The sequence below is a fragment of the Vigna umbellata genome, chromosome 8, assembly GCF_029865625.1.
Source record: "Vigna umbellata cultivar VRB3 chromosome 8, Vumbellata_1.0, whole genome shotgun sequence".
In the NCBI taxonomy this organism is placed as follows: domain Eukaryota; kingdom Viridiplantae; phylum Streptophyta; class Magnoliopsida; order Fabales; family Fabaceae; genus Vigna; species Vigna umbellata.
In genome coordinates, this window is record NC_142172.1 from 34,614,107 (window position 1) to 34,629,082 (window position 14,976).

Here is a 14,976-nt window from a genome sequence, read left to right on the forward strand (position 1 = left end):
TTAATACATACACACACACGGAAATTTTAAAGGAGGAACTAAATGTCATGCTAGAAGATTAATACATACACACGTGTGTGTGTGTGTGTGTATAAAAGAAAAAAACAAGAGCCTAATAAATCAGGAGCCTAAAGGGAAATAAAACAATTCACAAGAAAAAGAAAAGTATCAGCCACGTGAACAATGGTGTCAATTGTGGCGTGATCAATAGCATGAACAAAGACGAGGCACTCAAATCAAGTCAAATAGACTAAACAGAGGCAGATCAGAAACCACCATCTCAAGGTAACTTTGACAACATAAACAGGGGCAAGAACAGCAGTTGAATGTGCCCTAACGCACCATCAAACAGTGGCACGTGAAACTGGCATGCTCAGGAAAATGATGTGCGTGAGTGGGCATGGGACGTCCTCCAGCTGTGCAACTCAGGAACAAGCCGATTCGGGGAAGATGAAGCTCTTGGTACAGTCATTGGCCATAACATAAACACTATGGCAGCAAAAGTGGCAACAGTGATAGAAAAACAATGACAAACAACTTGTTCGGACAACTAAGGCACCAAGGGTTTAAGGAGAAGCATAGTCCCAAAATACGAAGCTTTTATACTAAGTTGATAATACTTGATCACTAAGAAGAAGAAAAATTATTCAAGTTAATTGATACTAAACCAGTACAAGGGAGTACATTATATACAACTCCAACACCCTATAAATAATAACAAGAATTAATAAATGCCTTTCATAGCCGTACAATATATTTATTGAAATAATTACAATAATTGATAATACTCAACAAGAACATTATGCAACTAATAAAGTTGTTCCATCCAAAATTGACAACAAATTTCAGCACAATCGAATAGATTAAGCTGACAACATTGTTATATGCTTTAAGCAGATTTGCCAATTCAAAAAAAAAAATCAAGAGATAAAATCCCATCATTGTCAAAATTTATCGGCATCCCCTCTTCTATTGAGTTCATCAGCCAAGTAAAATCAAATATAGAAAAGAAAACAACAACAATAATAATAATGTTAGTTTTAGCAGCAGGAGCATGAAGAGTCGGCAAACAACCCAAAATCTTCAAACGTACAGAAGTTGCACAAGTAACACAAAAAACCTCACCTGCATCCTACCTTGATCTCCTCTATGAAGACAAAACCAGAACATAAAATCGCTCTCAGAATTAACGAATAAACGTACAAAAACATCACAATACAAAACGCATTCATTCAAGTTATCAAGAGATGTGACCTTTCGAAGTCCTTGCGCCTAATTTCCTGTTTAAACCTCTCCACCAGCTGTTCACACTCCCTCTCTATGAAATTGATTTCCCTCACCCCATAACTCAACGCCACCGTCTCCTCCCTCGAAATCTGGTCCTCGATTTCCCCAACTCTCTCCCATAACCCATTGTACTCATTCTCCATATCTTCAACAATCACCTCCAACTCCATCATTCTTGCCTTCTCTTTCTCATTTGCCGCCACCTTCGCCTTCAATCTATCGTACTCCGCCGTCGCCTTCAATATATCGCCAAGAATCTCCCCGGACCGTTTCCACAACGCCTTCTTTTCGTTCCTCAGCTTCTTCAACGCCGGGTAGAGCCTCCTGTCAATATCTTTCTTCATCTCTTGCTTCTTCAATTTCACGGCCTTCAACGCCTCCTCCACCTCGCTCGTGTCACCATTCCCCTTCCTAGCTTCATCTACGGCTCCCAACAAAAACGACACCGTCTCCAACAACTTATCGGTACAGTCCGAATACTTGTGACTCTTCGCTTTCGCTTTCTCTTTCTCTGTCTCGGCGCCTCTCGTTCCGAATACATTCCACGGAACTGCAATTGCAAGTGCGGGAGGAGGAGCGCGGAATGCGCCGAGCGCGGAGAAACCAACCGCGAAGCAGAAGAGCGCACGAACGAGTTGTTTCAAGAAAACGTCGTCGGTCGGAGAGGGTGCGAGTGTGGTGGACTTGGCGGCAGAAGTGATTGGTGGAGTAAAAGCGATGGGAGCGAGTGAGAGTGGGGTTCGTGGTGTTCGGCGGGAATTGGAGATAAGAGTTCGGATAGGAATGGGCCGAATGGAAGTGAAGAGAGGGCGGTGGGGAAATTGAAGTGGCGAAGAAGCGATAATGGAGTCCATGAATGTGGTTGAGTTTAAAAAAGAGGAACGAGGGAGGATGATATAGACATTGAATTCAATGAAGTGAAAAATGCGCTATCCTGCCATAGCTGCAGGAACAGCGAAAGGGATTGATGAATTGGTTATTGGGTTTTAGCCAATATTTCCGTTCCCAGGCTTAAGACAAAAATATGTAGCTATTGGATAAAATAAAACCAATACTATCTAGCGAGTAAAATTTTTTATTTGGAGTAGTTTATCATTTAGAATGATGGATTTGATTTGAATTGTGAAAATTATGTGTTTGATATGGATGATTTGTTGGAAATTCTTAAGTGAGTGATTGAGATAATGAGAAGATGAAGGATTTGTGTGGATTGTTGCTAATTACATTTTTAACTTCAATAATACATGCATGTGAAATACACAAGTTGGCAAAGTAATTCCTCTTAATAATTTATTATCGTTAATTAAACGAATCTGTATTTCAACTTGCAATTGCAAGACGTTCGTATGAAATTTTAGTTGTGGATGAGTTAAACATCAATTTACCTTTTTAGTGTTATAGTTCATAATTTAAATACTTATAAGTATGTATTTGATTATGACTCATTTTCACACCTCATAATATTATGCACTTGAGATTACTCTCAATAGGAATCGTGGTGTTTTATAATGTCAAAGATTTACAAATAATTATATTGAATGGTTTTTCCTTTAATTTTGTATAATTATTATTGTCAATTAATAAATATATTATTAAATTATTAATATTCTTTGATAAAATTAAATTTTAAAACAATATTAAATATATTTTTAATTCATAAATTCTAATACAAAATTAAAATGTATCCTCAAATTTTACTAAAATTAAAATTTTTAAAATTATTAAATATGTTAATTCTTTTTTATACGTTAAAATGTATTTCACATGTAAAAATAATAACACAATTAAAATAAAATGATTATATATATTTATTTTTAAGCTTTTGAATAATATATATTAAAATTTTGAATATAAATAAATTTTAATTTCGTGTTAAAATTCAAAAAAAAAAATAATCTTTAAAAAAATCACACTCAAAAGACAATTTTATGACTATAAAACAACCTATAATATTCATCTATTTAATTAAATCAATTACATTTCCAATCATTTTTCTTCTCAAAGCCAAAAATATTTTTATTAAAGTGATGTCATTTTTTCTTCAAATCACGCAAAATCAATTATTCGTTTTCCACATCCTGAACTAAACAAAACGAAAGAAAAAAAAATCATCAGAATTTGTCTCTTAAAAAAAATCATTACATTCTCTCTTGTTTTTCATACTTTTTTTATTTTTATGTTATTTATATATTTCATGGAGTATTTTGCTATATTTTTTAATTGGATTATCAGATTAAATAAATAACTTTTTTATGATTTATTTTTATTTATATTTTTTGCTTTTTAATCAAGTAAAAGTAGTGATATTTACATTATAATAAGTTAGTATAGTATTAAATTTACACAATATATCAATTATACGAGTCTAAGCGTTTTTTTAATTTTAATTGAAAATTTACTTTGATTATAGTTATAAATTTTCATATAATTGAATGGTTTTTGGAATTGATATGTATTTTGATTAAAGGAATACACATTATTAGACAAAATATTTAATTAAGAATATAATTAATCTGAAGGTTTTTGCTTCAATATATTAATTAAAAACTTATATTAATTAATTTAAAAATCTAAGATAATAATTAATTGAACAATAATATTTAAATAACCAATCATAGATATAGATCTTATTTAAAAAAACAATGAAATCAACCTATTTTATTTATCATTATTTAAATCTTTTATTTATCTTTATGTTTTTTGTTATTTTTATTTTACTAACCATTTTGTATAGTTTTTATAAAAACTAATTTCTTAATAATTAATTATATATTCGTTGGGAGACAATTTATAGCTGAATTTGCTCTTTCTAATTTGTTGGCAAATGTGAATGTAACATCCCAAAATATAACATTTAACTATATAATAGTCATCACAAATTTAATATAATAGATTAGTTATAGACAATAGTATAAAGTAAGATTTATAGTCATCAAAAATAACCATAAATTTTACGCTTTATATACAAGGAAACTAAACAAAATTATTTACAAAAACTAATATAAAGCCAACTACACATCTGCACCTCCCCGTCCAACGTATGCTCCAAAGAGACATTATCTCCCTTGGTTCACACTCATATGATGATCATAGCAAAGAAGATAGGCACAAAAACATACAAACACAATCACAAAGTAAAAGGGTAAGTTAGTTTACAAAATAATTAATGATATTTGTGTGTGTGTATATATGCACACACATGAGACAAACCTATCAGTCAAATCTAACATTAATCTTTTACAAATTTTACTTTCAAATCCATACTCACTTACTTTAAAACCATCAACTTTGCCTCCCTTAAATTCATCTCTCTTTTTCATTGGTTTCATCTTTTCAACATTGTTGCCTTTAGGTTTGGTAAGTTTATCACTCATATCTCTGACTCTAGTATTATGAATTGTTTATTATTGTTCATCTTTAATACTTACTTCTTATATTTCGCCCTAACACATATTTAAATCTCAACATCTAATTCAAATTTTTGTGTTGTCCTGTTTTGTTGCATAAATATTGTATGGTGAGCAACTTATGGTTTTGTTTAATAATTTTTTATTTCATCACTTTTAGTTGCTTCATTCTCCCTTTAACTGCATTTTTTCTCTCCTTTTGCTGAGTAAGAAGGAATTATATGAAAGTGGAACACTTTTTTAAAGCACTTGCATGTCGTAAGTGTTTATGGTTGTAAGTCATTATGCACCTGGCTTTGTTAGTGAACACTTTTTTCTCTGTTATTTTGCCCATTTTTCTTATGATTGGTTAATATTAATGTAATACACTTTATGGGGTACTTATTTTGTATGAGATAATAATCTCATCTATTAAATGGAATGCTTTCTCACACTCTTGTGAGTCTAAATATATAAATTATAACAATTTAGAATGTATTAAGTAAGTCTTAAACATGAAATTCCTTTGACTCTCGTCACTTAAAATGAGTGTTGATGCACAACTAGATTTGAAATAGGAAGACATTATGCATGGAAGAAGGGAACCTATGACGACTCTATTTGGCATCAACAAGGCAAAGATAGCGATGGCATGAGTAGTTTGTTGGAACAATCGGTACCGTTATAGAGTCGCGCAGCGGAATAAAATATAGATAGCGGAAAGCGTGTTACGGTCACAAAACAAGTTAAAAAAAATTTATCGAACAGTTGATGTGCTAAGAGTTTAGGGATCAAGAAAATCAACACAGAATTTTTATCCTGGTTCGAATCAAAAGATTCTACGTCCAGTCGTTAATCACTAAAAATAGTGATTAACCTTTTTCACTAAAATATGGTTTCAAGATTACAATCAGATAATCAAAATAAGCAAAGAATAGAAAACACCTTCCTTCGACAAACGAACGGAAGAACCTGCTCAGCCAACTTGAAAAGAACTGCTCCGACCTTTGACGCACAAAACGCGAGCTTCTCCTATTCACAAGACCAGGCAAGAGCACTCTATCACTTTGAGAACTTCCTCAGACAAACTGTATTCTCAAAATGGCATAGATCCTTTTCACTCACAGAGAGCTTCCCTTAGGCACAAAGCTCTAATACTCTCAATTGAAAAGTTACTTTCTAAGAGTTGTGAAGACCTCTATTTATAAGCCTAGTTTCGTGCAGGGTCAAAAACTGAAAAAACATCTCCCAACTGCCACTGATAATCGATTATCAAAAGTGATAATCGATTATTCAAGTCCGTTACAGGGTTTTCAAAATGTGATAATCAATTATATGATGTGATAATCGATTATTCCTGTATGACTCTGTGATAATCGATTATTGCCATTCCATAATCGATTATTACAGTTAAAAATGCAAGTTTACAAAGTTTACGAGAATTTCCTACTACATTTAATTTCTACAAATTGCTTTTAACTAATTCTAATATCTTCTTCAACTAAAACTTCTTGCAGCATCATCAAAACACATTTCTTCAAGATTTACCAATACTCCTTATTGGTAACAATCTCCCCCTTTTTGATGATGATCAAAAATTCAATTTGTTAAAAGCATTTCTAATTTCCTGCACAGATTCCATACTTACAAACATGTTAGTAATAACTGCACTACTTAAATTAGAAGTTTTCTCCCCCTTTTTTGATCATAAGCAAAAAGTAAAAAAGTGGAAAAACTCCCCTTCAAATTTTTCTCCCCCTCAACAAAAGAATTGATGCATTTCGAAACAGAAATAAAATTGAAATTTCATAACATGAAAGAACAGAATACCTCATGGAATATAAGAACAACAGAAATTCAACTCTAATTAAGAAGTACAAACAATATTAATTAATCCATAATAGAGATAAAAACAATATATCTAACAAACTCATATATCTTCCCCTATAGGTACCAGTTATCCCATAATATGTCAATCAAAAATAGATTTCTCAATTTTTTATCATAATCAGAAAAACATCTAATCTTTATGCTCCCCCTAAATTTGTTAACTTAAAAAGAATTTGGATCCTTTTAATTCATTAAAAATTACTCCCCTAAAAGTAATATTCCCTTTAAAAATCAAAGACAGATTCCTTAAAACAAAAATTTTAAAAAAAAAGTTTTTTTTTTTTTTTTTTTTTTTTTTTTTACGTTGTGACTTAAGATAATCGATTATTACTTTAAATAATCGATTATTTGCGAGCCAAATTGCCAAAATCCAAATTTTGAGGATGAGATAATCGATTATTACCCTTGGTAATCGATTATTTACGTTAATTTTCGAAAAACACAAATTTGGGCCAAATTTTCAACCTAAGACACATCTAACATTCATAAATTATTTCAAAGCTCTTAAAAAATACCAGGATACCATAGGGTCTTTTTTTTTCTTTTTGAAAAATTAACCTGCAAAACAAAACAATAGAGTTTTGGTCCCCATAATCTCATTTGGGTCCTTTAAGATTAGAGACAATTTACTTTATAACAGGAATCCAAGCATATTTTCCATTTGGAACATCAAAATGTTTAATTCTACATTTGTTAGAAGTGTGCCCCTTTTTCATACAATAAAAGCATGTGACAACATTTGGATTTCTATAAGACACAGTTCCTTTTTCAACCCATACCCTACGGGTTCTTTTAATTTGGTTCTTACTTTTAAAAACACTTTTGTTTTTATAAACCTTTCTAACAGTTATAGGCATTTCAACATTATTATTTCCAGTTGCAACTTCAAGAAGATTTTCAAGAATATCAATATCAAGCATATGATTCTTACATGAAAGACATTCAACAGGATTTTCAACATTTGAAGACTCTTTCATTTCCAAGTTGCAAATTTTATTTCTCAAACTTACTTCCTCATCTAATGCCTTCTCATATTTAATTCGCAATTCTTTAAATTCCTTTTTCAAATTTTTATGAGCAACATTCAATTTTTCAGATTCATCAAGCAATTCAAGAAAAGCTTTTTGCAAATCAAATTCACTAGATTCAGAATTAGAACAACTTACTTGGCTTGCAGTGTCATCAACATTAGCTGTCAAACATAAGTTTACTTCTTCAACAGAATCACTTGAACTAGAGGTGGTTGATGCATTATCCTCCGACGCAACGTGAACCTTTTTCTTCTTGTGAATTTTCTTTTCTTTTCTTTCTTTACTTCTTTTGTTGCTTGAACAATAAGCTTTCACATGGCCTCTTTCACCACATCCATAACATCTCAAGCTTGAAGAGGAACCTTGATAGTCCTTCTTTTCCTTCAATATTTTGCTTTCAGATGATTTATCATTGGCCATCAAGCATAGATTTTCTTGCTCATTAGAATCGCTTGAGCTTGAGGAGTTTGATGTAGAGCATGAATTCGAACAAGTCAACTTAGCCACATTCGATACTTCATCATGACTGACTCTTAAAAATTCCCACATTTCCTGAGCACTTTTATAAACAGATACTTTGAAGAAATCATCAAGGGTTAGTGCAGATAAAATTATGTTCCTAGCCCTAACATCATATTGTGCTATTCTATTTTCATCCATAGTCCACTGTAAAAATGGTTTTTCTACCTGCATATCATTTACAAAAATAGTGGGAACAATTGGTCCATTTATAACAACTTCCCAAATACCCCTGTCAATAGACTCCAAAAATATTTGCATTCTAATTTTCCAAAACGCATAATTTTCCCCCGTAAACAAAGGAGGTCTGTTAATGGAAGCACCCTCAGCATATACATGGTTTTGATTGTGACCAGCCATTTTCACAAATTTTGAAAAACTATCAAAGCAAGCTCTGATACCAATTGTTGGAACAATCGGTACCGTTATAGAGTCGCGCAGCGGAATAAAATATAGATAGCGGAAAGCGTGTTACGGTCACAAAACAAGTTAAAAAAAATTTATCGAACAGTTGATGTGCTAAGAGTTTAGGGATCAAGAAAATCAACACAGAATTTTTATCCTGGTTCGAATCAAAAGATTCTACGTCCAGTCGTTAATCACTAAAAATAGTGATTAACCTTTTTCACTAAAATATGGTTTCAAGATTACAATCAGATAATCAAAATAAGCAAAGAATAGAAAACACCTTCCTTCGACAAACGAACGGAAGAACCTGCTCAGCCAACTTGAAAAGAACTGCTCCGACCTTTGACGCACAAAACGCGAGCTTCTCCTATTCACAAGACCAGGCAAGAGCACTCTATCACTTTGAGAACTTCCTCAGACAAACTGTATTCTCAAAATGGCATAGATCCTTTTCACTCACAGAGAGCTTCCCTTAGGCACAAAGCTCTAATACTCTCAATTGAAAAGTTACTTTCTAAGAGTTGTGAAGACCTCTATTTATAAGCCTAGTTTCGTGCAGGGTCAAAAACTGAAAAAACATCTCCCAACTGCCACTGATAATCGATTATCAAAAGTGATAATCGATTATTCAAGTCCGTTACAGGGTTTTCAAAATGTGATAATCAATTATATGATGTGATAATCGATTATTCCTGTATGACTCTGTGATAATCGATTATTGCCATTCCATAATCGATTATTACAGTTAAAAATGCAAGTTTACAAAGTTTACGAGAATTTCCTACTACATTTAATTTCTACAAATTGCTTTTAACTAATTCTAATATCTTCTTCAACTAAAACTTCTTGCAGCATCATCAAAACACATTTCTTCAAGATTTACCAATACTCCTTATTGGTAACATAGTTGTGGCCGACGAGATCCTCCAATTGTAGTTGCAACAACGTTAAAGAAGGTTAAAGACGTAAGGGCTTGCAATACCATCTATAGTCGTAACACTCATTTTCTTAGAGTATCACGATAACAATTTATTTTTTCAAAACATTCACAATGAAAACATGTGATACCATACTAAATTCAAATTTTCAAAATACATAATGTTTCACTTCAAATCAAATTGAAAAGCAGTTTAAAATTACAATACTGCAACAATATTATTATTTTATTTTTTTAATACATTTCGAAATCCCCAAAAGTTTTTTGTGGTCGTCTTCTCGCATGTAAACATCACCTACATCACCTGAGACATTACCTAAAATATCACATGCTCTCGTATATTATACGATCATCGCAGTCACATGCATAACAAGCAAGGGTGAGCTAACCAAATACAATGAAAGCATATATCACAATCTACTCACCTACACAACTCAATCAAAACAACATCATTCATGAATCTCAATCTCATACCAATTATGTCATTCTTCCGTAACCTACCATCATACAAATCCTGCTTATCAGAGCAACCCTGTTTGATTCATTATCCTTGCTTAACAAAGTAGTATTGTTTACCAAAGGAGAGTCCAAACTCAGTAATTATCCATGCATGCCATACTGTCCTACTTACCAAAGCATTGTCCATTTAGACTCATCATCCATACTTATCAATGTAGTCTTACTTACCAAAGCAATGTCGGGCTCTGAACCACCCCCTTTTTTCCTGACTTACCAACGATGCATGAGAAGAAAATAACTGAAACTCAGTTTTACAGTTACAACAAAAATGCATATCATACACATCCAAACTTAACATCAACTGATTTCCAGTTCATGAATTAACTCAACTAATGATTACAAACCTAGTCATGCTCAATTATAATTTAATATCTCGTATATACTAGATCACATAACTCATATGCCAATCCACGACTATCATTATACAACTACATATACAAATCCATAACACAATTACTCAATATTTCAACCAATACTAATCAATTTGAATATTTCGTGGAAAAATTGTTCTAAATACATACATTTAGTTAAAGACATGATCGATTAAAGTAAATAACTACATGTTTATAACCTACGGTAAAAATTTTAATTCGATTAAACGGTTAATAAAACATAAATCGTAAATCTTTTTATAGGTGATAAAAATCAAAATTTAAGTAATATTGAGTTTCCTAGAAAACACGAAAACAATTTCTCCCAAAATAGAAATCCAATTAAAAATCCCAACGGTAAAATGACACAACAGATCTTAGAAACTACATATCCAAATTCCGGGTTAATCTAACGGTTAATTAGATTGAAATTGAAATTGAAATTTTACCGAGGTAACTTAAAGAGAAAATTTAAGTGGAATTTTAACTCTACTCAAAATGAGAAATTAAATCATCTAAGCATAAACATCTAATTAAAAATCCAAACGACCAGGATGAATCAATATACCTTATGAACAACATATAAAAACTTAAGGTCAATCTAACGGTAAATGAAGTGAAATTTGAAGTTTTTACCGGGGTACTTAAGGATAGAAATACAATGTTTATCAGTTTTTTCAAAATTGCGAAATTAATTACTCTAAAAACAAACCTCAAATTAAAAATCCAATTGGTCAAAGTGTATTAATATATCTTAGGGATGATATATCCAAACTTTAGGTTGATCTAATTGTTAAATAGGTGATATTTTAGTTTTTACCGATAGGGTTTAATAGCATAAATAAAGTGGTATTTAATTTACTTAAATATGAGTATAAACCTATAATTAATCATCCAAACGGTCAAAATGAAACAACAAGTATTATAATTCATATATTAAACTTTTAGATAAATCTAACTGTAAACAAAGTGAAAATGGAGGTTTTACCAAAATAACTAAAAAATAATTAAATTAAAATCAAGAAAACTAAAATTTATAGAAGTGGATAGATAGTTACCAAAAACTCAACAATTCAACATGTTCATTTTGTTTTTTACTTTTTACCGAGTTTATTAACCTCTAAACGTTCGTCAAAATGAAATATTTTAATAGTGTTGGAGACTCCTTTCAATGATTCTATAGTTGTTTTAAAAAAAAAAAAGATTGAATCAAATGAAAATAATAAATATAGGAATTAAATTAAATTAATGAACTTTTATTAAAATAAAAAGTATTTTTATAATGTTTGAGATTTTGTTGTCAAGTTTTAATTATTTTAGAGTTGTTTTTAAAAACTTTAAGATTGAATTGAATAAAATAATAAATATAAAAAATAAATTAAATTTAATAAATCTTTATTAAAATAAAATATTTTTATAGTGTCTGAGACTCTCTGAAGTGAATGCTCAATAATTCTATAATTCTTTTTAAAAGAAGTTTAAGATTGTATTGACTGAAAATAATAAATATACGTATTAAATTGAATTTAAGACAATGTTAATAATAATTATTGTTATTATAATGTTGACTTAATACATATACAGTATTTTTATAAATTAAAAAAATTAAACTGACACATGATAGAATATACTTACATACTCTTAACTATTTAAATAATATTAAAAAAAATACTAAATTAATAAAAAAATAATGAAAATTATTTTTTATTGATAAAAAAAATATTAAATGGGACTCAATAAAAATATAAACTAAATTAGTATTTTGGTCAAAAGAAAAAAAAAACATTTAATGGTTCAAACGTTTGTTTCTGTTATCGGTTATGTGAATTAACTCGTCTTCTCCAAACTCGTAAGTGGCCTGCCTGTGGGCTTCCTATTACAAAGGGCAAGTCAATCTAAACTATTACTTAAAATGTTAAGCTTGCTTTGTACTTCTTCTAGCATAGAGATAGCTGTCATTATTAATACTAAGCTAAAACAAGTAAGTTATTAATACAATAAATTTCTAACATTCTAAAAAGTTTCATATTGTTCACAAGTTGATAAAGATAATTTGTAAACACCATTTCTTTGTTGATGTGTCTTTAAAAGAAAACACGAAGGAAATATCACATTCTAAAACATATAATATTTGAAATACAATATTTATCTTCATCATTGTTATCTTAGCAATATAGATAAAACATAGTATTTTTTAAACAATACAATTATCATAAACACATCAAGTTTTAAAATCAATTTATAAGTTACTAGCAACTTTATTTTTTAATGATATGAAATCAAGGCATATGTATTTTATTATTAAATATTATACTTTAAAATATTCATATTGATAAATAATATTTTTTTAATGCAACGTTTTTTTAACCATTAAATCAAAACAACAGGCTATTAAAATATTAATTTTACCTTATTTAAAATAGACTGAAAACATTTAAAGATGTAGTATAAGGTGAATATAAAATTTTCAATGTAAACAACTCATTACTGAAAATAAAAAAACGTAATTAAACTTTACAATATTTTAAAACAGAAAGCAAAGTCTACAAATGCACAGTAATATATTTCTGTCAATAAAAAATAAGTTTAAAATGTGTATTAAAGCATGTATTAACATGTTTTTTTTTTTAATCATCTACGACTTTGTGTGAAACTTTAAATAATCTGCCACGCACTAATAATTTTAAAAAATACTTAGAACTTTTAATTTTTAATTAGCTTTGTTTTAGCTGTTAAACACGTATGTAGGGATGACAATTTTATCCGCGGGTATGGATATCCGCGAATAAAATCCACGGCGGGTAGTTACTATTCGCGAGTATTTACTGTCTGCGAATAACGGGTAGTGAGTATTTTAATACCGCTTCTAAACGGGTCGGGTACGAGTAGTGTACTACCCATCCCGTGAGTATCCGTTATACGCAGAAAAATTAAAAAAAATATAATTTATATATCTTTTAAATAAATTTAATTAAAAATAAAATAAAATTATATTTTATTAAGTTAAATTTAATTAAAATTAAAATTTAATTTATATTTTATTTAATTTATATTATATTATATATTTTTTTATAATTTTATTTTAAAAATATATTAAATATATTTTTTTATTTTTTGTAAATATCTATAAATATCTACGAATATTTTTTAAACGAACACCTACATAAATAACGGATCGAATAACGTGTACACTTTTTATCTGAGAGATCGAGTTGAGGATTGGTCGCGTCCCATTGCCATCCTGAGTGTCTGACATCAAACCAAATGAATGATCAGTTAGCAATTAAATTTGCAGGAATTTTCCTAGAAATTAATAATGAATTGACACCTCTCCTGTTTTACTGACCGTGTTAATCCAAAACATTTTACTAATTAAAAGAACCATCTTGTTTGAATCTTTAACGACTTATAATGTAAAAGATTTTTTTTCATGCCTCACGGTTTACACGCACATGACAAATATTTGGACTGAGTCTGGAGTTAGATAAAATTATTTAAGAAATTGTGGATTAGGTAAAATTAAATTCTATCTATAAAAGTAATTATATATTCATTATAATCACTTTTATATTTTTAATTTCTGTGTCCATAGTATATTTTCATTTTCGTGCTAAATCTCAACACCTACTTCATTTTTATAACTCAGTATTATTATTGTGTTCCACCTTACATCACAGAAATGATTTTCTTTACTGTCCTTTTTTAATTAAAAAATATAATAGTATTGTGGTGTAATTCTAAAATAATACATTTCTTGATGCAGGAGTGATTATCTTAATTAATGATAATTTGTAACTGAACATACATGTATAACCGTTTTAAATTCATAAATTTTTTTATTAGGAATTTGTATTCCTCCAAAAAGAAATGGTTAAGAATTAACAAACAGATTTCAGTATTTTTTTTATCAGCAATAATTAGATTTAAGTATAAAAAAAAAAGAGGGAGAAAAAGAAATATCTACGACCGGTGAATGGATCGAGTCGCAGCTGGTTTCTTTCCAAGAAAAGAAAACAAGAGATAAAAGGGAACCATTTTTATTTTAGTTTCTTTTTTCTCCTTCTCCCTCCTTTCAATTCACGTTGCCTCTTCAAATTTCGCCCCAAACATATCGAAACAGTGTAACTGGTAAGAACACACACTATACTCGACTCATATAAGAACCTTTTCCTTTCCGTGCCCTTATTCTGAAGGAAGATCGAATCATCTTAGATTTCCGGAGGAGGTTCCTACCTAATTCTCTTTCTTTATCTGTCTCTGTATCTCTCTCATATTCAATGCGAACCTAGAGATCTAGAAGTCATTTCTCGCAACTACATCCCTGCTTACCTTTGTTTCCACAATTAAGGTACTACGCTTCGTTTTTAGCTTGATTCAGGATATTTGTATTTAATCAATTTATAAATAAATTGCATTGCAGAAATGTCGGTTCTTTTGGTGGTTTCATGGTTAACTATTTGTTTTACTTAATTAGGTTTAGGATTTAGTTACAAAAGCAGACCTGTTATTGTTTGACGTTAGAGTGAACTTGTAGATGGACAAAACTTTTTCACGTGTACGTAGTCTTTTTCATGTGCGACGAGAAAATTTGATATGATTACCCTAGGGCTTAGCCGCGATTTTTGGAC

The 14,976-nt window shown here is 30.1% G+C and overlaps 2 protein-coding genes across 4 annotated transcripts in view; one reads left to right on the forward strand and one right to left on the reverse strand.

Annotated features, from left to right (window-relative positions):
* Positions 1-2,281, reverse strand: part of EMB2458 (FtsH extracellular protease family) — a 28,429-nt gene extending 26,148 nt beyond the window's left edge. The window contains exon 1 of the mRNA XM_047309167.2: positions 1,255-2,281. Within this exon, the coding sequence (XP_047165123.2) occupies positions 1,255-2,141 (887 nt within the window). The 5' untranslated portion in view covers positions 2,142-2,281. The remainder of the gene's footprint in view (positions 1-1,254) is intronic.
* A 12,044-nt stretch (positions 2,282-14,325) lies between these two features.
* The window catches only part of ATRX (P-loop containing nucleoside triphosphate hydrolases superfamily protein), a 31,281-nt gene continuing 30,630 nt past the window's right edge, over positions 14,326-14,976 (forward strand). Inside the window, exons 1-2 of one of the 3 annotated variants that reach the window (XM_088096860.1) lie at positions 14,344-14,476; positions 14,638-14,696. The gene's annotated coding sequence lies outside the window, so the exon portion shown is untranslated. Of the gene's footprint in view, positions 14,697-14,976 lie in introns of all 3 variants that reach the window. The other 2 variants (XR_015781630.1, XM_047309142.2) reach the window with 2 other exon arrangements.